General features: G+C 37.3%; 1 protein-coding gene across 6 annotated transcripts in view; it reads left to right on the plus strand.

The window, feature by feature from the left end:
* PPP1R9A (protein phosphatase 1 regulatory subunit 9A) overlaps window positions 1–27,413 on the plus strand; it is a 308,016-nt gene that overhangs the window by 198,998 nt on the left and 81,605 nt on the right. For 4 of the 6 annotated variants that reach the window (XM_028119332.2, XM_028119328.2, XM_028119337.2 and 1 more), the window contains exon 5: window positions 1,672–1,807. In XM_028119332.2, coding sequence (XP_027975133.1) covers window positions 1,672–1,807 — 136 coding nt within the window. Of the gene's footprint in view, window positions 1–1,671; window positions 1,808–6,796; window positions 6,863–27,413 lie in introns of all 6 variants that reach the window. The other 2 variants (XM_088018269.1, XM_088018270.1) reach the window with 1 other exon arrangement.

Here is a 27,413-nt window from a genome sequence, read left to right on the forward strand (position 1 = left end):
TACAATATTTCATTGTAATGAAAGGAATGAATTACTGATACTTGCATCAGCATGGATAAGTCTCCAAAACATGGTGAGCCAAAGAAGTCAGACACTATGATTCTGAAACTCTAGAAAAAACAAATCTAATATGGGCCCAGAGTGAGGATGATTTACTAGAAAGGAAAATGGTATACTTTAGGTTGATGGAAATGTGTATCTTTATTGATGTGGCGATTACAGGTTATGTTTGTGAAACTTATCAAACTGTACATTTAAAATAGATGTACTTTATTATGTGTAAATTATACCTGAATAAGGATGAAAATTATAGAATTTATGAACTCTACTTATACTTGATTCCCAAAGGAAAATAACTCAAATGATAAATGAACACCCAAGCATAATTTCAAAGTCCTGTTTGGAACTACATAAAAGTATTGCTATAAAGACAATTCCTAGCATCTGAGTATAAAAATTTTGACTTTTAGTGCATTTGTACAATACAGTGGTGTATTTCATTTAAACTTATGATCCAATACAGCAACATACTATAATCAGAGGAAAACATCAGTTAAGTATAGAAACACGACTAAACAAAGAGTCACATTGAAAATAATGAAATTAAATGATATATAGAAACTAAATCATGTGAACTACTCGTATTTTTAGAAAAATAGAACTATATAGTAGTGTGAAAAGATGTTAAGTGAATATTAATTTGTTAAGCAAGACACATAGTATTGATGAGGTTGTATCATAAGTGACTGCAGCTTGCAATAAGTGAGTGCCTTCCCTTGTTTTTACTTTATACGTTTTTTATTACAGTAATTGCTTTGAACATATATTTCCCTTTGTCCCTTTATTTCTTGTAACCACACCTTTCCTCATAGCATCTTTCTCCAAAACTGAATTTTCAAATTCATGACCTCTCCTTATTTTAGTTTTTCTTTTTAACAACAAAACCAAAATCTGTATTTGTTTCCTCTTCTTTTTCTTATCTCCAAAGTTATAGTAAGTTAGCAGAAGTTAACACCTCTTTATTTACCCACCTGAGGCATGCTATTCCTCAGAATGTTTTTGAAGCAGAGTTTGCATTGTAAAAAGGACAGTATTACGGAAATGATTCTCAAGTTCAATTGTACAAGAAATTCTGAGTTTGCTTCCACTTTGTAGGGCATCAAAAATGTGTGAAGTCCTGTGGAATGGATTACATCTCTTTTGCCTTCTCCCAAAGTAATAATTTTTTTTTTTTTTAAAGAGCAGCATGCAAGCAGGGGTTGGGGGGTTGGTGGGGTGGCAGAAGGAAAGGGAGAGAGAATCTTCAGCAGGTTCCACGCCCAGCGCCCACCGGAGGTGGGGCTGATCTCAGGACTCTGAGGTCATGACCTAAGCGGAAATCAAGAGTCAGATGCTTAACTGACTGAGCCACCCAGACACCCCATTTTTTTATTGTCCTTTATTTTTCCCCTTTCTTTTCCTTTAGGGTATGTCTACAATCACCTGTTCAGTTGCTCAGCTAACCTCCCCTTCCACACAGGCATACCATTTAGAGTATATATGTGATATTAATTTCTTGAGGCTTGATGGACTGTGAAGAGCTATCAAGCTCAGTGCTTTTCTTTTTTTTTTTTTAGCATTCCTTTTTGCTGGAGAATCCAACTATATTAGTCTCCTTTCACCTTCCTACAGATTTGTTATTGGGCGAGAAAAGCCAGGACAAGTGAGTGAGGTTGCCCAGTTGATAAGCCAGACGCTGGAACAAGAAAGGCGCCAGAGAGAGCTGCTCGAGCAGCACTATGCCCAGTACGACGCCGACGACGATGAGGTAAGTAGCGCGTGACAGCGTCCTTCCTGCCTTTCTCCCCACCACGTTCTACTTTACAAGACTCTCTACCGTGTGAGAGTATGATAGGTTCTTTGCAGTTGCTCATGGAGAGCATGTCTACATTCAACGTCACAGAAGGGAAATACTACTTACATCTGTTATTAACTAATGAATCAAGTAATGGTATCCTGTTTATAGCCTGAAGACTTTGGGATCAAATAAGTCATGTTTTACTGCACTATTAAAAGAAATTCACAGAAACAAAAAAAGTAAAAACACCAAGATGTGAATAGTAGCTGTCTTTATTGTTGGAATTTGGTGATTTTCTCTCCCTGCTTTATATTTTTTTGATTTCTCCCCCAATTTTCTACAGTAAGTTTGTAATGCTTTTTGAAAAAAAATCAGTAAACATTTTGATTGAAAACAATGCACACATACATACACAAACACACACAGAAAAGTACTAAAAATTGCTGGGTATTTTCAGGTTTCTTTTTTTCCAGGAGGAAAACATTCTTGAGATCTGCTCACTGTGATTTGTGCTAACATAATGCAGAACAAAGCTTTTCCACCGGCACATATTCCATAGAGTAGATACATATTGGAGTAATTTTGCATCCTGCTCTCTGTAGAAGATCAAGTAAATGAATAGAAGCTAACCCCCAAGTGAAAATGGCTCTCTGGAATCCTTGTGTGTTGTAATGTAATACAGATGCTGGTCTATTTCTAATGTAAATGCCAAATGTACATTGATATAATGGGACAACATGCTTTATTATAAACATGTTTAAACACGCATGTGTTTCATATTGGCATGTCAGAAGACCCACCAATAATTTAGTCAGAGTATTTCATACTCCATAAACATAGTCAATATTCAGGTAAAACATATATTATTTATACCAGCTGATACAAGGACAGTGCACCTTCATACGTTGAACCTCTACTCATCTGAATATATTCTTCTTCCAGAGCTTTTTCTTGGACTCTAGCCAGGACATAGTGAAGATTAATAAATAGACATTGAGATACTTCCATGTATTTTTAGTCTGGAATGTTTTAACCCAAATGTATCTTAATTTTTTCTGCGTTGGTAGTTTAATGTTGATTCTCCATTTATTATAGTAAACAATTAAAAATGGTGCATCAGTTAACTTTTGATCGGAGAATAAACGTTACAAAGTCTTCACGTGAATGAATTTGTCTCTTAGAATTCTGTTTAGTTGATTTAACTTTTTACTTGCAGAGTCCATTTGAAATGGCAAGGTTTTTTTTATTATACTGAGATATAATGTATGAAAATGTTACCTTGGATTTAGAAATTAAAAACAATTTCCTCAAATATTTAAATGTTCATCTTAGTCTTCAGTTCTCTGTGCTAGTGTTTTGTGTTTTATCAGAGACACTGATTTGCTTTGGCTGCAAGCCTATTTTTAGGATTGTAGAATCATTCTCTGCAGATTTGGTTTTTACCTGCTGGCTCTGCTAGAAAGAATTTGGATGTGAGATTCGGGGGAGTTCGGGTGACATCAAGTGGAGGAAGGCGAGGAGGCCAAGCTTTCCCAGTCTGTGGGCGTCAGTGTCTTTGGCTTTAAGAGATTGGGCTAAATTTCTGCACTCTTTCTAGCTTTGAATATTCTGTGAGTGTGTGAAATAAAACATCAAGTCTAGCAAAGAAAGAGGGAAAATAAGACAGTTCTTTAAAGCTCTCCAAGTGAAAATTTTAGATCACCTGCTACACAGTACATACTTCTTCCAGTTATTTTGAGGAATTGATTACATTCAGTTCCAAAAGTTTTCAACTCAAGCCCCTAAAGCTTTTTGTTTGTTTGTTTGTTTGATGTAAGATTCTAATTTAGTAATTTGAGTCAATGCAAAATGAATATTTATTACTCAACTTTTATACTTAGGAGCACATCATATGGATTTTTTGTTTGTTTGTTTGCTTAGTTTTTATGAGGGAAGCAAAGTTGATTGTCACCTGAGCAGATATTTTCAGGACTAAGAAAGGTAAATAAATATTCAGTGCCTGGCACTTGGCAAGGTACATTTCCCTACATGATTTCATGTAATCTTTACAGCACACAGAAAAGATTTTTTTTTTCTAGAAATGATGCAAACGAGGCTTTTCCTAGTCATATAGCTGGTAGTTGGCAGATTTATGATGGGAATAGGGTCTTCCTGTCTCCAAAGTTGGGACTCTTTACAACATATTGCTGTTTTTGAATGGAGTGGACTAATGGGTCTGTCTTTGTTCAGGTACCCACAGAATAACTGGGTGACGAGATGTTGGAAAGAGGGTTCCTGTGTTAGGTGATGGAATTTCTTGTAATACTTAGGTTCTGTGATTCTTTATTCAGTATTTCTAGTAATACGGGAATTAAATACTTGGAGAATTATTTTATTCTAGGCAAATAATCTGTAAGTATCCTATGAAGATAGGGCTTAAAGGGAAGAATAATTAAGTATATGATTTTTTTTTTTAATTCAAGTTTAGCTTTAGGTTAAACTTTTTTTCTCTCTTCAAGTTGTAGAGATAGAAATCCAGAAATAGAAATCAGATGCTCACTACTATGTTATTCCATGTAACCTTCACTTTACTGAAAAGGTCAAGGAACCTTTTTCTTTGTTTCTCTCTCATGCTCCTCTCTGACTTGTAGTTCTCTCCCTTTCTTGTGTGTTGCCAAAACATGCTCAGTTAAAACCAACTGTTAATATCTGTGCATAGGAGAGATGAAAGCTGTACAAATAATGAAAATTCACTCTTGTATAAACACTTTATTTACTTGATTTAAATTCATTTTTTTACTAATGCTACCAAATATTGTTAAATCAATTTGAGTGGTAGGTCCCTATTTTTTATCTACTCTCTTTCTCTCTGTTAACGAAAAGTAAAATGTAAGAGACATAATGGAGGTGAGAAGAACCAATAACCATTGGTTATCCAGTGGGTAAATGATCCTTGAATAACTGAGTTAATTTTATATGTAATTCAACAATGTATTGATTTATGTATCTTTATTAATCCTGAATTGTGTAATCAATCACTTGGCTTCTCACTTTTCTTATCATTTATGGAATCATCTTGTGATTTCAAAGTTAGAAGCATTTTTATTTCACAGTATCCCCTATGACATTCCCTGGGCCCCTAGGAAAACCTCTAATTACATGCAGAACAACTAAGTTCATCCAGCTAATTTCCAGAGCCAGTGCTTAGATCAGCATTATAGCTTCTGGTTTTGGTCAAATCATCCAAGGTTGATTCTAACTTGGAACTTGTCACATTGATAGAGGGGAGTTGCTTGCTTGAACTGCCCATGGGGAAAACATTGCAATGTTGAGAAATATATCCTGAAATTGTAAAAGTACAGTAGTTCTCTATCAAAACCATATTCAGGAATAAGAATACCTTATTATGTATTGTGTGTGCTTACACGTAGCTGTTTTAATGCTTTAGGACATTATAAGTTGTACTCGAATAGAATTTAAGATGTATAGATAATCCCCAGACTCTATTTAAATTTCTACACTTTCTGGGTTCCCCCCCAAATATTTAAACTCGAGGAGTTTACAATAAGCAAACAGCCAAATCAATTTTAATTTACATTCCTGTTTCTGTTTACTCTCTGTTAAACATTGTGATTTAAAAAAAAAAAAAAAAGTTAAAAGGGCTCTGCCCAAAGGCTGAAGAATGAGGGGAAGGATCCTGTAAAGAAGAAAAAGATTAAATCTGAGCAGTTGAAACATTTAAGATGTAGATCTGAATATATCTGTAATTAGCGATTGCATCTCTGGATAATAGAATTATTGTTCATTTCTCTTTCTTTCTTTCTTTCTTTCTTTCTTTCTTTCTTTCTTTCTTTCTTTTCTTTCTTTTCTTTCTTTTCTTTCTTTTCTTTCTTTTCTTTCTTTCTCAATCTGGAAGGTAACGTTGGAGGATTTTAGTAAGCCCCTCACACAGTCAGCACTATCCCACGAAATTCTGGGGGTATAGTAAATTTTTCAACTAGATTTTAATTTTCAGTAACAAATTTAATCTGTCATACTCCACAGCTATCAATGTTTAGCCTTTTAGTGGTGGGATGTTGTAATTCTGGCATATGTTTTGTGTAGCATGGGTCATGTATATAAATTGTGGGTATATGTTTCTATCCAAGATCATTATGCAGTGTGAAGTACAGTGGGCTCATGCTAGAAATGAAGTATGACCTGGTGCTGTACCACTTTTTTGAATTAGAAAATGCATATGGTCATTCACATTAAAATAAACTATTTTACATGCACTTTGAAATTATAGGATTATTTTGATTTGCTTCTTTAAATATGCTTTTAAAATATGATAATTATTACATTTTAAAGTCTTAGATTATAGATGGCATATCAAAGTCTCTTCAGGTAATAGTTTATAACAAGGTTAATCATCACTCTAGAGACTGAGGCCCCTTCTCTTAAGACATAATTTAAACTCACTTTCATAATTTTTTTCATTACTGGAAATTAATATAATTATAACTATATCATGAGAATATTAGCTTTTAGAATCTTTTAAGGTGTTGAATATTTAGAGCAGCTGCCTACCTGGATATGCATTTTTATTGCTTGTGTTAACATGTAATAATTAGAGTCAGAAATATAATGGAGCTATGGTTTGCATAAGCGTTAAATGGTTTATAAGAATATAATTTTTAGGCAAAAAGCATTAAAGGGATAACATTAAATTTGACTCATGCTGTTTGCTGTTCCTGGTTGGAAACAGCTTGTGTTGTGGACAAGAGATTGCAATTATTATGAATGGCCTTTTAATAATGTGAATTGACTTTATACTCTTCATAATGTTGAGAAACTAAGAGTGGAAGGCATTCTCTCAGTTCTCAAATGTGTGTATTCTAGCAGGCACCGGAACTTCAGTGTTTTTTCTATCCTTTATCATTAGGCTGCTCTCTTTAATGGGGAAAAGCCTTCTTTAATTTGTGTTGTCAACCATTTTAGAGCACTGTGGCTGAATTGCAAGGAGTGTCTGGCAACAGCAATAACAATAACAACTATTTCCTTAAGGTTTGTTTTTTTTGGTGGAAAATAATGCTTATCTGCACCTTTCTGCTTCATGTGTGAAATTAAATATTCTGTGTGTCTTATTAACTAGCTCTGTGCTCGAAGAACTTCTCTAGAGCCGTGTGTTTTGTGTGTTGAATAATAGTTGGAAAAATTATCGTGTGAAGATAGTATTTAATTCTGAAATATAGCACATATTATAGGTGCAGGTTCTGCAAGTTGTACTTACTTCCTAATGTTTAACCATGGATGTTGTTAACCCTTAACACTTTAAATATTTTGTGATTCATATTAAAGGGGAAGAAAAAGATACACAACAAGGCTGCATGATGTATATACAATACAGTGTACACATTGTTTTTAAACTCAGTGGGTTTTTTTATAAAAGAATCTCTTGACACAAAGTTTTTCATTTTTCAAAAAACTAAATACACATATCTTTAAATTATAATACTACTTATCTACGTGATTTATATGGTAGACATAGCAAAATGTCTAAAAAACTATTACACTTCAAATAATAAAATAATTCTCACTATCTTTAGCTGCCAGTAACAGAAATAGAGGAGCTTAAAAATGGAAATCAAGTATATTTAAAATGGAGATTGGATTATGGTGATGAGAGGAGCCTGAAGAATAGGAGAAATACAAAACCTTTTTAACAAACTTGTTTATAGACTCCAATTTGACTGGATCTTTAAAATCATTAAATTTAATTACATCCTTTAGTTTGTGATCCCAAAATCTACAGTACTGGTCATTGTCATTGAAACCCGGATTCATAAGATGTTTGGAAAACATTTAGTTGAAGACTGTGTATCCATGCTTGATCTAGCCTAGGCATGGTACATATACACATGCACAAACACACGCACACACTATCCCCTGGTGGTGGACATCCTCCTATACTTGAAGGACCCTCTTTAGAAATATTCTTTGTATGTGAAAACGTTATTATTTATGATACTGAGCACAGACAGGAAGATGGATAGTATCAAGGGAAGATAGAAGTTAGAATAGAAACCTTTGCCTAAATAATGTCATCTTTTTGTAGCTCATTTTCTTTACATTGTTTATCATAATGCAAGTGATTTGAATATGGTTTCATGTTATTTTCTTTCCAACTACCACATTGTGATGATACTTATTCATGAGTGAGATATAAAATAGTAAATAAACTCTATGAAATTCTGCTATCCCATCAAATTCCTCTGAAAGTATAGACTTTGTACATCCTAGACATCTAGGACTATAGAACAATTACCTGACAATGATGGATCACAGAGTTTGAAGTGTTTGAGAGATGTTACAGAAATAAACACAAATGTCAGCATTTTTCCAACTTTAAGAGCATTTTCTAAGTTGAATGTAATTTTTTACCAAAAAGTTATAAAATGTAAAAAGGCCCTGTGGGAGATGGACCTTATCAACCTTATTTTCCAGTGGGCCACAGGGATCCTGTGTCTTCCCCATGCCTTTGCTCCTTTGGTCTTCTCTTCCTGGAATGCCATTCCCTGAACCCATTCTTGGTCGCCCTTGTGTGCCCTCAAATCCTGTTCACTTTCAGGGCTCAGTTTAGGTTTCATGTGTCTTTTCTACAAAGCCTTGGACTTTCTCAGCGAGCTGGGGACTCTTTTCTATATGAGTCAATAATAGTACTGTGTGTATATCTATCATCATTTACCCATAAATATCCCCCACTAGCTTATAATCTCTTCAGTGACGGGTTTCAATAGCTGGTTGATTTTTAATACACACCACCATGAGCACAGCACTGGGCAGATGAGAGGAAGCTAAGGAATTGAACTGAATTGAATCACTCAAAGGATGCTAAGATGAAAACTGGAAAGTAGAGTTAAATGAGAATAAAATTTAGTTAGAAACATAATCTGAGATAGTGAGGGAAGAGTGGCACAGAGTACATGGGTAAAAGGAATATCAGACCTGGCAAGACTAGAGATTGGAGATAATGACTGAGGAATAATCTGAACTTGTCCTTTGGCACTTTGGGATTTCACACACCTTTCCATGGGCTTTTGCTTCCACATTTTGTTTTGAGAGAACAAGAATTGTAAGAAGACCCTATCTCTACCACAATGCACCAAAATTGTCTGCATGTAAAACCAGGAAAAAATGAATATACATATTTCAGTCCTTGAAAAACTTTGGATCTTAGAAGTAGGAATTTGGTGACTCACATTGACATGACTTCTTTTTAGTCATAACTGAAAAAGCATGCAATAGCAACAGAATAGTTGAAATGGCCTAAGTGATGTCAAAATCAATATTGCATAGATAGTCGTCTTCTGCCCAGTAGCCATCAGTCATAGGAATGCATTTTCATCAGCAATAAGAACTAAATGGTGAGCCGACCAAAGACCCCAGTGTTCTAAAGCAGCCTTATTATGGAGGCTTAGTGGGTCTGATAAGGATTCCATTTATTTTAAACTCATATTGATGCTAGTAAGGGTAGTGGTAAAAACCCTTAATGGATTTCTGGAATTCCAGTCCTCAGAGGGGCTTAAAAAAAATCATTTTATTGACATAAAATTGACATAGAGTAAAATGTGTAGATCTTAAATGGATAACTTGATTTTTTTATCATTATATATCCATCTTTCAGATATTAAAGTTAACAATAATGGGGGATAACTTATATACAATAAAATGCACCAATTTTAAATGTATTCATGTGGGTAGACAGTTTCATGAATAACCACCATCACAGTCGAGATACTGAACATTTTCATTACCTCGAATAGTTTCCTTACAGAACTTTGCAGTTACTCAGCCCAAATCAAACCATTGAATCTATTTTCTGACACTATAGATTGTCAATTCTAGAATGTCATTTGAACAGAACCATGAAGTACATACTTTTTAATGTCTGACTTCTTTCACTTTCATAATGTTATATTTATCCTAAGTGTTCTGTATATTATGATGAGACTGTAATTGGTATTGCTTTGAGTTGCAGTAGACAAAGCGGAGGGCCGAGCCAGAGTGGGATGTCTAATTGGAGAACTCCATATAAAGCTGGAGTCTCACGGGCTACACTACTCTATAAGATGAAAATAAATCTAATCTTCCACTCCAAGGACTGCATGAGGAACTGCCAGTGTCAAACCTTGTTGCTGGGTGGAAGGGAAGAAAAAATTTTTTCTGAGACATTGTGATCACAGCAGCCTGAATTTATGCTACCTTTCAGGAGAAAAAAAAGCATGTCCTTTCTTGAGCCTTTCATCTTTTTTTTTTTTAAAGATTTATTTATTTTAGAGAGAGAGAGAGAGAGCAGGGGGAGGGGCAGAAAAAGAGGTAGAGGAAAAACCCAAGCCGACTTCACACTGAGCCCAATGGGGGGCTCAACCTCATGACTCTGAGATCACAACCTGAGCCAAAACCAAGAGTTGGACACTTAACTGACTACACCACCCAGGTGCCCAAAGCCATTCATCTTCAATCAAAGCTTAAATTAAATTAAAGTTTCAAGAAAAATGAGCTTACAATTTCAAAGTACAAAACTCACAGGGAACAAAATCACCATGAGAGACAAAGAGCCAAAGGAGTGGCCCGGGAGTAAGTGAGAAGGGATGGAAGAAAAAAAGAAGGAAGGAAAGAAAGATAAGATCCTGGTTATTTTATCAATTATACCAAACAGGAAAAAAAATCTCCAGGTGTATATAACTTATTCCAGAAGACAAAAATTGAAAGTAGTACAACTCTGATACCAGGAATGCAGTAAAACCTTGAGAGTGTGAGATATATTGGGTAATGAGGGATAACCGTGGTACTAAAACCAAATATTGATGACAAAGAAGACTTATAGGCCCATCCTATTCATAAAAACAATGCCAAAAAAATGAAATAAAATATTGGCAAATCATATCCAAGAACATATAAAAGAGGTATTATGGCCAAGCTGAGTTTAGCCAATAATGCAAGTATGGTTTAATATTTGAAAATCAGTCACTGCTTGCATTTGACATCATACTGGAAGGCAAAAAGAAGAAGTAAAAGAAATAAATTGGAAAGTAAAAAATAAAACTGTTGCAGGCAATGTGGTCATCTGTTTGGAAAACCTCAAATATACCTATAGATCAATTATTAGAAATATTATAAGATTTTAGCAAATTTGCTCTACACATAATTAATATAAAATATAGCATCTATTTCAATGTGTCTGCAGAGAGAAATATAATTTATAAATTATTAATTACTTTAGTAAAAGGCAAAACCTTGTCTAACAAAACATAAGCAAGACCCTTATGAAAAAGGAAATTTTATTGAAATAATATTAAAGAAAATTTATATGAAAGGGTAAAGAAACCTTGTTCATGGATCAGAAGACTTAGTTGTTTGAGTCAGTTCTCTCTAAGTTGAGTTATACATTCAATGCAATTCCTGTAAAAATAATTCTAAAGAATTTAAAAATAGAAATTGGTAAGCTATCGCTAAAATCTGTAGGAAAGAACAGTGTACCAGAAATAACCATAACATGTAACGTACCTTAGAAGAGAGATACTTATTATTAAGCTGTAGAAATTTAGTCTCTGGAGCAAAGGAAGGAACAAGTTGGTCAAGGAGCCCAGAAGCAGCCCCTCACACGTACGAAAATTGGATTAGTGACAATAACACTCTAGGTGGGTTGAGAAACGTTTCAGTGAAGGAGACATGGTGAATTTGCAACCCCCATTTCAGTATGTACCCAAAAGTTCACTCTAGGTAGATTGACTACTCAGATGTAAAAAGTAAAACTATAAAATTTAGAAGACACCATAGAAGAATATCTTTATGACCTCAGTGTAAGAAGTGGTTTTGCTACATCAAACACCTAAGAAAGCAAAACAATAAAGGAAAGTATTGAGAAAATTGACTACATTAAAATTAAGAACTTCTGTTCATCTGAAGAATACCTTTATGAAGGCAAAAAGACAAACCAGAAGCTGGAAGAAAATGTTTGAAAAATAAATAACTGAAAGAGAATTATATAAAAAGTACTTCTAGGAGCCAGCAAGAAAAGAATATTAAGAGGACCATTGGCTATAACGCTCACGTCATAGAAGAGGAACCTTAGTGGCCAATGAGCACATAAAAAGATGCCCAAACATGTTAGCAATCAGGATGTGAAAATTAAAAACCAAAATGAAATACCATTTCATATCTACTGAATGGATTTAATTGATATTTTAAGTTTTGGTTAGGATGTAGAGTAAAAGGAACTGTTATTCTTTGTTTATAGGATATATTAATTGGCCCATCCACTTTGAAAAACAATTTGATATTATCTAGTAAAGTTGTCTCAACAGTTACATTCTTTATTAAGCAATTAGTAAAACTCTCATATACATGAGCTGTAAGATATGTTGTAATATTTTTCTTGTAAGAGAAAAAAACTGGACGCAACTGTGATATCTCTATCAACAAGAGAATGGGTAAATATATTGTAGTATATTCATACAGTGGAATAAGATACAGAAGTTCTTTCAGCAATCCACCACAACTGGTGGAATTCCAGGAACATACCATTTAAAATCAAAAAGGCACAGGAGCATACGAACAATATGATTCCACTGATAGGTTTAAAACCATTAAAAATAAGTGATACATTGTTTGGCTGTACATAAATACAGTAAAACTAAAGAAAAACCAAGAATGATAAAGTTCAGCGGGATTACTTTAAAGGGCAGCAAGCAACTGAAATAGAAGCAGGAAAGCACACACAGAAGATTATTAAAATGTAGTGATACTGCTCCTTTTCTTGAACTAGGTTGTTCATTGGTAGTGGTGATATCATTATTCATATACTGTCTGTATGTTTTATAAATATACTTCCTGCCAACTCAATATTTAATGAAAAAAAGATCTGCCATGTACAATTCTTATATTTAACAGTTATCTGGATATAAGATGACTATTACCTAGTTCCTGCTCTCTAACACTTATAAAATGATTTTAAGACTCCATGTCTCAAACTTGCCTCAATGTGACAATCTCATGGCACTTCTTTAAAATTACAGATTTTTCCACCCAACCTCAGACGTAGTGGAATAGAATATGCATTGTATCAGGCCTAGGATTTGGGGAGTTTGTGGGAAGGGGTTAGATGCGATCAGAGCTGCGGTTGTCCAGCTTAAAGATGCCAGGAAAACTGACCTTTGAGTCCTGGTATTGCAGAGACTTTGTAAGAAAGAATTGTGGCCACAAACCATCAGATAGCCATGAGGAAAGGAGTAGAATTATTCTCTCTCAAAGGAAGTTGTAAAATTGAGACCATATTTATCATTAATTCATAGATAATCCATAGAAGTATCATCAGTGATGTTTGTATTGGTTTTTACCTTTTCATTTACCATAAATTCTATAACTGTAACTTCTGGTTCTATCTGATCATCTGTTAGCATTTTTGCAATCATGTGAGTCAATTTGTATATGTACACACCATATTTTCCAAGATGCAATTAGTTGTGTAATTATAGAATTATTAAAATAATAACAACATGTGCCACTTTGGTCCCTGTAGTTGTTCTCTTCTGCAGATTAAAAATTCAGGGAAATACAAATCTCTTAGTCTCTTCCCACAGTTCTGCTGGCATCAGAATAAGTGCTTCATTGTTTCCTTGGCAAGTAAAACGAAACTCAAGAAAGGCTGCCAATTTGAAATTGCAGTGTGACATTTGAATTACAGAGGTCTACTTTGGTCTGTTGACTGTTTAGTTCTGGATCTCAGTGGGAAAAATAAGGATCTTTAGTTCCCTTCTCATATAGAATATATTTATCAGGGACTTAAAGACAGTGGCATTTATGTCTTAGTGAGTAGGTAGCGTTTGTTAAGAGGAATTGAATTAGGAATATTGAGTCATGGAAAAATATAGTTTATACTCCCAAGAGACTTGCTATTTTGTTTTGGAAACAATAAATATATATAGTAAAGAGCTTAAAGCACTTTCAAGGCAACCCATCAAAAGGCCAAATAACCATAGTGTAAAAGAGTCATCTCAACTAAGGACATACAAAATAAAAGTACGAATTTAGATTTGTGGTTTTGGTATTTATTTGCACAAGTTTCTCGTTGTTTTCTGTAACCTAGAAGTGGGTCAATATTGCATATGTTCAAGAAATAGACCAGTTTACCTGCAGGTAGAGTATGTGGAAAGGAATACTAGTTGGACAGTCTTTGAAAAGGTAATTTGAAAAATATTATAGGGATGTTAAAAATCAGCTGAATTTCTAGACCTTTTTCCCCATTAAATAATAACTGGGAAACAGTTCTCTACGAGGCTTTCACATTTCTGAGGCACTGACTGCCCTTTGTTCTGGACTATCAAATGTTAGTATAGTGAACAGTCTTGGAAGAGAGAGAGAGTCTTCCCCTCTGGAGCAAGGGTGGTGACGTTGCCTGTTATAAAAGATGCAGGTTTACCCGAGCTCTGGCATCCTCTTCAGACATGCCTGCTTTTGCAGATATCATCTGGCCCTCTTCTTATCACTCTTTGGAAATTGGAGTTTGAGGAATCAACACAAAGATATGATAGTCTATATCAACTAGTACAAAGACCCATTCTGGGGTAGAGGAATGTTCTGACCTTGTTCAGACCACAGTCATAGAGATACACTCGGACACCTAGCTTTTTGAAAGGAAGGGATTTGCAAGTGCCACAATCAGAAGACTGGCAAATCCTTAGGGCCTTAATGAGTTCACTGTGGAGATAATGGAGGAAGGCATATAATGCTCATTTGAGGAGAAATAGCAACAGTTGGACTGCCTTTTGACTGAGCCCCTCCTGCAGTTTATCATGCCCACTGTGATCATTGAGACACTAAAAGGTCTCCCCAGTTTTTTTGCAGTGTGTCTTGGCTGCTACAAAGGCCTTTTGGTCCTGTCAGGGAGAGTTCTTTGAGATAGACAAACTCTTATGGGAAACCATTGAGGAGTATTTGGGTCCCAACGGGCCTACAGTGCTGATGAAAGTAACCTGCTAGAGGACACAAGAAAGTGTCCCACAACAGTCTAGCTAAATTCTTACAGTTAGCCTTACCACCTTGGAAAACTTCCCCATCCCTTATGTTCTAACCAAACTTAGGATTGGACTCCAGGTTGAGATGTCCTCCATAACAGTTCCTGCTGTGGGAGTCAAGGCAGTGGCTGTGGGACGAAGACTCTCCAAAGCTAACTTGATTGTGTCAGTATGATGACACCTTATACAGTGCTTCAGGTGGTAGATGTTGGAAGTCTGGTTAAAACACAAGTAACCACTGCACTGCTCAACACTGAAAATAAAGGCACCTTGTTACTGGTCCAGAGCTGCCCTCTGCCTCTGTGCCCCTTGATGCCTCCTCTCTCTACCCTAAACTCAGCTGCTGTAAGGAGGAAGGTGACTAGGGGTCAGGATGAGATCTCCTTTGTCCTCCAGAGAGACCAGATGCTATATGAACCCCAGTATGATGGGGAACTTTGGGAGGGGAAGCACTCAACTTCATGGTTGTGTGGATACTGGCTCACAGATCACCATCTCACCTGGTCACACAGTGAGGAAGGGTGCCCATATTCAACTTATGTGGTTTGGGCAGGGTTCACAGTGGGAAGGGAAGCAAAATGGCCTTTTGGTAGAACTCTTTGGGCAGATGCAATGTACTACTGTTATGGTTTCCACTGCTAAATGTATAATGGAATTGATGTGTTATCCACCTGCTCTTCTCTGTCCCATTAGTGCCAGTGGAGATTCATTCAGGGATTGCCACATGTAGAACAGTAATAGTAGGACAATAGAGAAAACACTTCCCCTGTTTTCTCCCAGGTGGGCTGGAAGAAACAATATAGAATCCCAGAAAAAGAAGGAGAGATCACAGCTTATTTAAACACATCATGGCTGCCAGACTACTTGGGCCATTTCCTGACGTAGCAACAGTGCAGGTCTGATGCAGCAACCAAAAAAAGAAGGGAAAAAAAAGGCAGCTATTGACATTCTACTAAGCTCTTATCGGAACTGAAACAATGTCTGACCCATGGAGGCCTTGTGAGTCTCTGGTCTAATATTCTCAGTTTGAGATGGGTCAACTTGAACTCACTGATGATTAAGGTTAGAAGGGCCTAAAAAACCTTGCTTGTCAAATGGAAATGATAAATTCAAGAAAGCTACCAAGCCCTCCCCGCAGCATCTTAGCTTTACATGAACAAGTAGCAGCTTTCCATTTTGTGGAAACTTTATCTGTTTTTCTGCCTGTTGAAACAAGGCCACTAGCTCAGTAAGGGCCTCAGTTCATAGAGGTTTCTTTAAATGCCTGGGCTTTGGTTCACAGATGGTTCACCTAAGCTGTCCAAAGCTGTCTACTATGCTTTCCGAACTCAGCACCAGCTGTGCAGACCCCAAAATGGACATGGTCATTTTGCTCAGTGGGCATAACTCAAAGCCATTCCTATAGGTCTGGACAGTACTCCTCTTGGTGAACCTCGTTATATGTTTTACTGAATCTTGAGTTGTTGTCAATGACCTAGGAGTTTGGTCTGTCACTTGAAAAATTATGGACGAACGGGTTGAGTTTGGGATGGCAAATTACGGAAATAGATTGTGGCAATTGGTAAAACTCTTTGGGCTGCTCACATAACTTCACCTTAGGAGTGGTCATAAGAGGGCTTCATGTATTTAAAGAAACACCATCATTAGCTCATGTAGCCCTTAGATGATTCTAGAGATCCTTCTAAAATGAGGCTATTCTTGCTTACTTACGGTTGCTTTCCTAAGTGATAGCTGATTTATTTTTTATATGCATTGTGTAGGCAACTGTTCTTAGGGTTGGACTCATTTAATTAGATAAGGTGGTACAAAATTTGTTCCTGACTTTAAGTGATCTGATCAGGGACACCACCTCAATCCTAGAAGGCATTCAGATCAACCTCAACTCACTGGCCAGGGTTGTTATAGGTGATGGAATTACCCTGAATCTTAGATTTTCTTCTTATAGGCCAACACCAAGTCTGTGCAATCACTGATAACATCTTGCTATGTCTGGGTTAATACCTTGGGCCAAGTGGAATAAATAAAGAAACTTAAGGAGAAAGCCACCTAATTTTCTAAGGTAGACCCTGATAGTTTATAGGATTTATTCAGCCAGTAGGGTCTGAAAGCCTGGGGAACATGGTTGATCTCAGTTACTGCAAGTTGAACTCATTCTGTTGCCTGGACTTCACTTAATAGTGGTCTTAATTATAAGAAATAGACTGAATGGATTTGGCCCTAGCCACTGTGGTCACACTGATCGGTGTAGCTGAGGGAAAAGCATAATAATGGAAAAATTCACCAGAAGCCAAAATGGTACAGAAACAAGGGTAGATGTCAATTGGGAGACAATTCCTGTATGGGTCTCTGACTTCTCTGTGTGTCTTGTGAGCAGAGGCACTCATGGCCTTTCTTTCAGATTACCTTTTTAATGATTTGTGTAGAGTGAGCACCCTTGGAAAATAGAGAGAATGTCTCTCTTTTAGGGCACATGACAGACCTGCTTACTACACATTATAAAAAAATACATATATGAGTTCCCCCAGTTCAGAATTCTCTTTAGGGGGGTTATAGTTCATGTTTCTCAATCAATGTAATTATGATTAGAAACAACTATTTTAAGAGACTTTCTTCTACGAAAGAAAGAAAATGAAACTCTTTTAAAAAATATTTGGTATTTGAATACTCACCAACAAATTCAATATAGTAAAATAGTTGGAAGGAGGAAGGATTCTAGAGTTTGAGATGGATAGGATTAGGCTAGTCCTAGAAAGTAAAATTTAAGAAATTGTGGTTGAAAATTGCTTCAGTAATTGATTATTACAGATTATAGTACATGTAACTGCTATTCTTCAGTTCTCTTTTTTTTTTAACTTGAGTATAGTCAACACATGATGGTACATTAGTTTCAGGTGTACACCATAGTGATTTGACAAGTTTATACATACTGCGGTGCTCACCACAAGTGTAGCCACCATCTGCCACCACACAACCCTGTTACAGTCCCACCAACTATTCCCTGTGCTGTGCCTTTCATTCCCGTGACTTATTCATTCCGTAACTGGAAGCCTGTACCTCCCACTCCCATTTACCTATTTTGCCCATGTCTCTACCTCCCTCCCCTCTGGCAGTCATCAGTTTATTATTTGTATTTATGGGTCTGTTTCTGCTTGTTGTTTGTTTGTTCATTAGTTTTGTTTCTTAGATTCCATGTATATGGTATTTGTCTTTCTCTGAGTGATTTCACTCAGCATAATACCCTCTAGGTCCATTCATGTTGTCGCAAATGGCAAGATCTCATTCTTTTTTATGAATGAGTAATATTCCATTATACACACACACACACACACACACACACACACACACACACACACACACACACACCACAACTTCTTTATCCATTCATCTATCAGTGGACACTTGGGTTGCTTCCATATCTTGACGGTTGTAAATAATGCTGCAATAAATATAGGGGTGCATATATCTGTCTTTTTGAATTCGTGTTTTCTTATTCTTTGGATAAATACCCAGTAATGGAATTTCTATCTTTAATTTTTTGAAGCATCTCCATACCTAAGTTCAAAATTCTTAACAAAAGATGTTAGTTCCACCCTCTGCTTCATTTTGAGACCATGTTCTCCTGGCACTACCCTGGCTTTGAACTTTGGAAACTATTTCTTATTTTTAGAGTCAAGATGTTCAAAACCATCAAGTCTTGGTTCCTTTCTATTTAATGGTCCTCTCAATTTCTCTCTTCGGTCACATTTTACCATAAGCTGCAAGAAGATATCTGGCAGCACCTTCAACACTTGTTTGGAAATCTACTTAGCTCGATCACTCCACTCACTAGGGACCTTTCCACCTTTCTCCTTATAGAAGGTGATGACGTCACTAAGCTTTCTGCCACTATGCAAGAACCTCTCCCCCACCGCCCGATATCCACTTACAGTGTGTTCAAGGCAATTTAGGCTTGCTTTAACATACTCTTTAGAATCCTCCCAGCCTTCCTTCACTGCCTATTTCCAAAGCCACTTCCTCGTTTTTCTGGGTTTGCTATGGCAGTATTTCTACTGCTGTATAACAGATTACCACCGCAACTTAGCAACTTAAAATAAGAAATATTGATACATTACAGTATCTCTGGGTCCATTTAACTAGATGCCTCTGATTCAAGATCTGTCCCATGGCTGCAAATAAGGTGTCAGCCAGAGCTGCAGTCATCTGAATGTTCAACTGGGGGAAATCTGCTTCCAAGCTCACTTGCAGCTGTTGGCAGGACATGGAAGATACACTTCCAAGCTCCCTCATGTGACTCTTGGCACGCCTCAGGTCCTTGCTGGCTGTTGGCCAGAAACATCAGTTCCTTATGATGTAGGCGTCTCCATAGAGCCACGCACAACCTGGCAGATTGTTTGTCAAGAGCGAGAGGACAAAAGACTTGCAAGTCATAGTCTTTTTGTAAACTAATCTCAGAACAGACATCCCATCACTTTTCTTGTATTCTAGTCGTTAGAAGTGAGTCACTAGGTCCAGCCCATATTCAAGGGGGAATGGATTATAGAAGAGCATGGTTACCCAGGAAGAAGGATCATTAGGGGTCATTTTAGAGCCGGTCTACCATAGTGGGAAGTAGAGTCCCTGCTTTTCAGGAGTATATATTCTAAAAGGAAGGGGTAGGAAAAAAAAAACAAAACAACTAGAGAAGGTATTAAAATACTGTAAAATCAAATGCTAATGTATAAACTACCACAATTGCTAGAAATTTTTAATAAGGCAAAAGATGAGTTCGAGTTGTTACCAAAAATTTTATAGGCAAATCTTCCATCTATGTAGTCAGAATTTTAGGAAAAATAATTTGCCAGAGGTATTACCAATTATCTGAGGAGCTGAGTGCTTGAAAGCAGGAAACATGGAAGGCCATGTGATGTTTCTTGCTTTAGTAGCTAGACAGTAGAATGAAGTGAAATATCGGAGAACATTCTGAGAACAAAGATTGACAAGAAAATTTTGGATGACTTGAGAAATGAGTGTATATCTTGGCCCAGGCATCATGGTGGATGTTTTACATACTTTATTTCTTTGAACTCTCTCAATGCACTATGAGATTGATATCTTTGGGGCCATTTTATAGAAGAGGAGACCACAGAAGATGTATGCTAAATGACTTGGTGGCTGTCGTGCAACTGTGAAATTGTTTTTTCTCTTTTGGGGCCCTGGTCTGTCCAGCCCCAAAGCCCTTGCTTTTATTGTTGGCATTGTTGGAGAAGCCAGGGATAGTGAAAATTATCATAGTCATAAAGTGATCTAGTCTTTTAGCATATTCTAAGCACTGTGATTAATACTTTGAAGATATCACTACTGGAACTTCTCCCTACAATCTTATGAAGAAGATGCTGTTATTCCCATTATAAAGATGAGCAAAGAGACTAAGTGGCCTAACATTACAAAACTAGGACACACAGAAGTCAACTGACAGAAGATGGAAAGAGACATGCCTTTGCAGAGAAGGGGATGCTTTTGCTGAAAGCCATCTGGATGGCTGGCACGGATTTAGGAATTTTAAACATTAAAGTGTTAGTTTGAGGTCTTTCTCCTCCAGAGAAAAAGCAACTCTCTTCTATTCTCTAACAGAACTGAGTCTGAAAATATATATAACCAAATTCAAATCCAGTAAACAAATTCCAACAAAAACTGCATAATCAAGGCTATTTTTATGATTAGCACCATTTAGTTTCCCGGAATTTACCAGAGCAAACATTGCTACAGCAAAAATTACTGCTAATGGTTGAACCTAACAACAAGAGAAAATCCCCAAAAGGGTCATTTAGGCCCCAGCTGCAGCTGTGCTTCACTATATTTCTTACTTGAAAGCGGAGAATTAACAGGAAAATCAGGTCTCTGCTGTGCTGTGCAGATGTGGCTAAAACTGTATTAATTTATTCAGCAAACATTTGTTTAGTGCCTACTATATGCCAAGCAGTGTGCTAGCCACACTGGGATTACAGGAATAAATCATACCTGGCACTTTCAAGGAGCTTATAGTTGAACATGGCTGATAGAAGGCAAACATAAAAATGGCCAGGTTTTATAAGTGATACAAGGATATAGTAGGAGCATAAAGGAGTGGATTAGAAGAGTCTTAGGGCAGCAGCTTCATAGGATGAGCTGAGTAGTTGGATCTTCATCTTGGATCCCTGGGGCAGGAGGGTGGGGGCCAGTAACGGAAGACAACAGAGGCCTGGACGTTTTCTTGGTCTTGAGTAGAAACTGATGCCTCCTTCCAAAACCGGGAATATAAGAAGAGGAGCAGATTTAGGGGAAAAAAAAGTTCTACTTCAGAAATGAACGATTTGCTTACAGAAGGTTCATGTGGCAGGGTCTTCTAGGACGTTTTTATTTATGAGACCAAAACTTGGCGAATGTCTGGTCACAAGACTCAGATTTAGAGAAGCTGTAGCATATGTTGCTGTTGTAGGATTAGCAACACGACCAGCAGCAGCAGCAGCAGCGATTGCTTGTTTTGAGAGCCTACCATGTGCCATACCTCGTATTCAACACAGTACAGGCATCATCTAGCTTAATCTCTCGACAACCTTGTGATATATACTAAGGAGCTATTTTTATCCTCACTTCATAGATGAGGACATTGAGACTTAGATCTGGAAGCTAACTTTACCAACATCACAGAGCCAGGGTTTGAATCCAGGCCTACGTGACTTCAAAATCAAGATTGTTTAGTTGGCCTCCACTTAACCAACTCACCAATATAACAGATAACGTCCCTTCCTTCTGTAAAACCTAAACTGAGATCAACAGCTCTCCTGAGTGCTCAAAGCTCAGGAATGTCTCCGTGCTTTTGCTCCCACTAGTCAGAAGTTAGATATTTACTAGCAGGCAGAACTTGTCAGCTGTACTTACTATTCTTGTAATTATGTGTTTTAATAAAATATTAAGTGCTTCGATGTCATATGAGTATAAAAGAAGTTGTGTCCATGAAAATGAGATGAAATGCTTTGGGAAGATTCAGTAAAGATTGGTAGCTCAAGAAAATTGCATATGAGAAGGAAACATAAAAGAGACAGACCATAAACATCTAGAGGAATTTTGCATTCATTTTGCTTTGCAAGTATCTTTTCCATCCATTTTAAGACCCTGTAGTAATTCTGTAGATTGTATGCTATGATTCTGGTTTATATAAGAAAGAGGGCATGAAACATCAGCAGGCCCATAAACCAAATCTTTTGACGGAGACTTCTGTGCACTTGCCCAGGGTGAGCACGTTATGAGAGAAAAGAAGAGACGAAAACTTTGCAGCTCGCTAGAGACAGGTGCAAGTCTTCAGAGTGAATTGACTGAAAACATTCAAAAGATGTGGAAGGTGAATTTCAACACAACAGGATTACACACCAACATTTTTGGCTAGGGAAATATGATAGGAATGTATTCCCATTTTTTATCCGATAAAGCTTTACTTTCTGCATAGTATAGAAGAAAGAGCATGGGCATTGGAATATGTTAGCTTCAACAACATAACTAATTGTCTGACGTTGGGTAAAGTCTCTGAATCTCAGTTTCCTCTAATTACAATGGCATAGTAATACCTATATCATACAGTCTTTGAGGAATGTAGTATTGGGCACACAGTAAGTTACAAAGGGATTGCTGCTCATTTTTTTGCACCCTTGGGAAAACAATAAAAAGGTATAAGATATTAATCAAGAAGGTAGATGAGCTGTGAAAGGGAACCCTTACTATCTCTGTCAATTCTTACACTAAGAACTATTCTCGCTTCCTTTAAAACGGATTTTCAGGTTGGGACAAAAGACTTTCGGGAGTCTCTGTTTACTTGAAAGATACTGAATCTGGCCAGAAATAAAGAGAAAGGAGATGGACACCAATGGAAATACTTTGTTGTGGCATATTTTTTTTTGATGCAATATTGTCCATCTTCCTCTGTAAATGTCAGATTCAATCCAACTACTTTTGAGGTTTATGAAATTCTGCTAACCTATTCTTCCATGTAATTTATTTTCAGATTAACCATAAAAGTGATGTCTATTTTCAATACACATAGAACAATCAAGAGAACACATTATTTTTAGTCTACTAAATGTAACTTTTTAACTTCTAGATGTTTATGAGGTTCTGTAGTAAATACATCCTTTATTATAAAGCCTATTTATGTTGGGAGTGGTAAATGATCAGCAAGAGAGATTGGCAAGATAGGGTTTTTTTTTTTTTTAATTTTTATTTAAATTCCAGTTAGTTAACATACAGTATATTAGTTCAGGTGTACAATATAGTGATTCAGCACTTCCATACAACACCCAGTGCTCTTCACAACAAGAGCAATTCTTAGTCTCCATCCCCTATTTCCCCCATTCCCCAACCAACTCCCCTCTGGTAACCGTCACTTTGTTCTCTGTAGTTAAGAGGCAGTTTCTTGGTTTGCCTCTCTCTTTTTTTCCCTTGCTCATTTGTTCTGTTTTTTTTTTTTTTTCAATTCCACTTGGCATGATAGTTTTTATTTTATTTTATTAAATATGTATTTATTTGAGAGAGAGAGAGTGTGTGCACATGCAGGAGGGGGAGGGGCGGGGGGAGGGAGAGAAAATCTTATGTAGACTCCCTGCTGAGAGCAGAGCCCTGTGCAAGGCTCAGTCCCACAACCCTGAGACACCACCTGAGCCTAAACCAAGGGTTGGACACTTAACCGACTGTGCCACTCAGGCACGCTGGCACGATAGTTTTTAAACACCTTATCCAGCACCTCTAAGTGATAAGTAGAATCAAGGCACTAAAAGACGTTATCTTGACCTTAGTATGCTTCTAAGACTAATTAGAAAGAGAAAACATTAGTAGGTAGAAAGATGAACGATAAAAAGAATTTCAGCAGAATTGCAGATAATTTGGATATTGAGGAGAGGAGACTGATAAAGTAAAAAAATGAATCACGAGGAAGAATTCTTAATAACTTTTATTTATGAATGTAATTTTGATAACTAAAATGGATGACAAAGCCAGAACTATACTTAGAAATAAGAAGTACATATATTGTACGTATATTGTATATACTTCACTATATATACACTATAAGAAGTGTTATTCACTATAAGAAGTGTTATTCACTATAAGAAGTGTTAAAAAATAAAAGTGACAGAATACTGCCTTCTTAACAAATGCCTTTTGCAATTCACTTTTTTAAATATATATATTATTGAAAACCTCCTTAGGGGGTTATAGATATTACCAAGCAAGTGCAATAGGCATTCTTGGATATATTCTTTTAAAAATATTTGTTGAGATCCTGTTATATGTCAGGCCCCATTCTAGGCACATGTTTGTATTTATTCCCTTACACATAGTGAAGAAGTGTTTTCAAGCTGGCAAAGGGAAATCAAGTTGATCATTTCAACTTTAAAGTGTGCCACATTGATATCAGACTTTAAATTTAGCTTAAGATTTTATGGAGTCATTCAGGAAATTCATCAAATTGATGATGTAGAAGTGAGTTTAATATACCTGGTTTAGGCCTTTATAATAAAGGCGTGGCTTTGCTGCTAGTTGTAATTAGGATTAAAAACAAGCCCACCCAGTCTAATATCTCTAAACCAAAACTTTCATCAAGGTATCAAGATTGTGTCCTTCCCAGCCTTACTACATTTCTATTAATTAACACCACTGGGATTTACAAAATAGCTATTGGTTCTAAAAATATATATAAATAGGAGATGAGTTAATTTACAGAATATCACAAAAAGTCATACCAAATCTGGAATTAGGGTTCTTCTAAGATTTATAGGATCTAATCATACCAACAAGTGGGAGCTACCTAGAATCAGCAGCACCCACTGCTTAGCTACCTTCTCCTGCCAGTGCCAGAGACACTCAGAATGGTGTTTAGAGCTTACACATTTTCAGACTAGTTTCTGAAGAGTCCAGGAGTTCCGAGTACTGAGGAGCTATTTCAACCCAGAGATACACTGAACTTACTTCTATACGCAAATGCCACCGAAGTCAAGGTCTTCATGACACTAGCCTTCATATGAGGAAGTAGTGTCTGCAGGATGCTGAGGCAGTTTGTCCATCCTGGTCAGATTCCTTACTGGAAGTGGTGCCTAATTCTGGGCTCCATAATTTAAAACAAGTGTGGAGAATTTCGAAAGAAGTCTGAGCAGAGGCAGAAAGACAATGACAGAGAATGAGACCTAGGAGGAAATCAGCGTTATTTTACTTGGAAAGGAGAAATCAGGATGGCAATTTAATAATGGTCTTTCATGGAGCAAGATGGTGGAGGAGTAGGAGACCTGGATTTTGTCTGGTCTCAGGAATTCAGCTGAATAGGGATCAAACCATTCTCAACACCTACGAACTCAACAGGAGACCGAAGAAGAGAGTAGCAACAACTCTCTGAACAGAGAAGTGACCACTTACTGGAAGGTAGGACGTGCAGAGAAGTGAATCCGAGGCGATATTCGGGAGGATAGACGGTGGGGGAGGGGGCCTCCGTCGGCCGCTTCTGGCAAGTGATAGAGCCGCGGAGCACAAAATCGGAACTTTTAGAAGCCTGCTCCGCTGATGGATGTTGCTCCAGTGGCTAAGCAGGGGGGTGAAACCCTCGCGGGACAGTGTGGTCTCAGGACCCTCAGGGTCACAGAAAGACCGGGAGTGCCTGAGTGCAGCAGAGCTCCCAGGGATCGGAGCGGGGAAGCCGGCTGCAGAGACGGAGCCGAGGCGCGGGCTCTCAGCTCGGGGTGGCCATAAACTGTGATCTGCGGCCCAGTCGGGCCACTGCTCCTGCAGCAGGGACCCAACAAGCAGCAGATCCGGGGAGACTCTCCTCCCCCCCCCCCCCCCCCCCCCCCCCGCCAGAGGAGCGGTGCGGGAGCGCACCGCAGGGATCTGCTGGGTTTGGAGACTCCACACGGGGTCGGGAGCCAAAGATAGAAACACTCGGTCACAGGCCAGGTGAGCACGGAGTGCGGCCGGAGACCGGGGAGACGGGAGTGACTGCTTTTCTCTGGGGGCGCACTGAGGAGCGGGGCCTGGATTTCTCGGCTCCTCCAGGCAGAGATTAGGAAGCCACCATTTTCACCCTGGTCCTCCAAAGCTGTACCGAGAACTTGCAGGGAACAAAAGCTCCCGAGAGCCGAGAAGCTTGCTTAGCCCGGACCGACAAGGGCGGGGCAATTCCGCCTCCAGCAAAGACATTTGGGAACCACGGCAACAGGCCCCTCTCCCAGAAGATCAGCCGGAACAGCCAGCAAGCCAAGACCAAGTTTACCGATCAAGGAGAACGGGAGAACTCCAGCGCTAGGGGAATACTTCAGATAGAATTCATGGCTTTTTTACCATGATTCATTAGTTTTTCAAAGTTAATTTTTTTAACTGTTTTTTTTTGAATTTTTCTTTTTCCCTTTTTCAACCAACAACTTATCAATCCCTTTTAAAAAAAACATGTTTTATTTTTCATTTTTAGAGTCATATTTTATCCTTTCATAGTAGTTACCCTTATTTTTGGCGCATATATATATATATATATATATATATATATATATATATATATATATCTAAGTTGTTCTCTCTTTAAAATTTTGAGATACAGTTTCTTCTAACAGATCAAAATATACCCTAAATCACTGGTGTATGGCTTTGTTCTAGTCTCCTGCATGATCACATTCTCTCCCTTTTTTTTTTTTAAATCTTCTTTCTTTTTTCAAACAACTTCTTATCTTATCAATTCGTTTTATAAAATCTTTTATAATTTTCATCTTTACAGTCATCTTCCATCCCTTCATTGTATCAACCCTTATTTTCTACATATATAAGTCTTTCTTCCTTTAAAATTTTAGGAGGCACTTTCTTCTAATAGAACAAAATACACCCCACATCCAGTGTGTGGCACTGATCTGTGCACCAGCCTGATCATATTTGATCATATTCTGTTTTTTTGTTTTGTTCTGTTTTTGTTTGTTTTTATCTTTTTATTTTTTTTTTTTCTCCTCTTTTTTCTTTCTTTCCCTTTCTTTTCCCCTGGTTTCAGGTCTTTTCTGATTTGTATAGAGTATATTTGCTAGGGACGTTGTTAACCTGTTAGCATTTTGTTCTCTCATTCATCTATTCTCCTCTGGACAAAATGACAAGATGAAAAAAATCACCTCAGCAAAAAGAACAAGAGGTAGTACCGTCTGCCAGGAACCTACTCAATACGGATATTAGTACGATGTCAGACCTAGAGTTCAGAATCATGACTTTAAAGATACTAGCTGGGCTTGAAAAAAGCATGGAAGTTATTAGAGAACCCCTTTCTAGAGAAATAAAAGAACTAAATCTAACCAAGTCGAAATCAAAAAGGCTATTGATGAGGTGCAATCAAAAATGGGGGCACTAACTGCTAGGATAAATGAGGCAGAAGAGAGAATCAGCGATATAGAAGACCAAATGATGGAAAATAAAGAGGCTGAGAAAAAGAGAGAGAAACAACTACAGGATCACGAGGGCAGAATTCGAGAGATAAGCGATACGATAAGACGAAACAACATTAGAATAATTGGGATCCC

This window comes from Eumetopias jubatus, unplaced genomic scaffold (genome assembly GCF_037043125.1).
Source record: "Eumetopias jubatus isolate StellerSeaLion01/CBP00866 unplaced genomic scaffold, mEumJub1_p1.0 scaffold_14, whole genome shotgun sequence".
NCBI classification, from domain to species: Eukaryota; Metazoa; Chordata; class Mammalia; order Carnivora; family Otariidae; genus Eumetopias; species Eumetopias jubatus.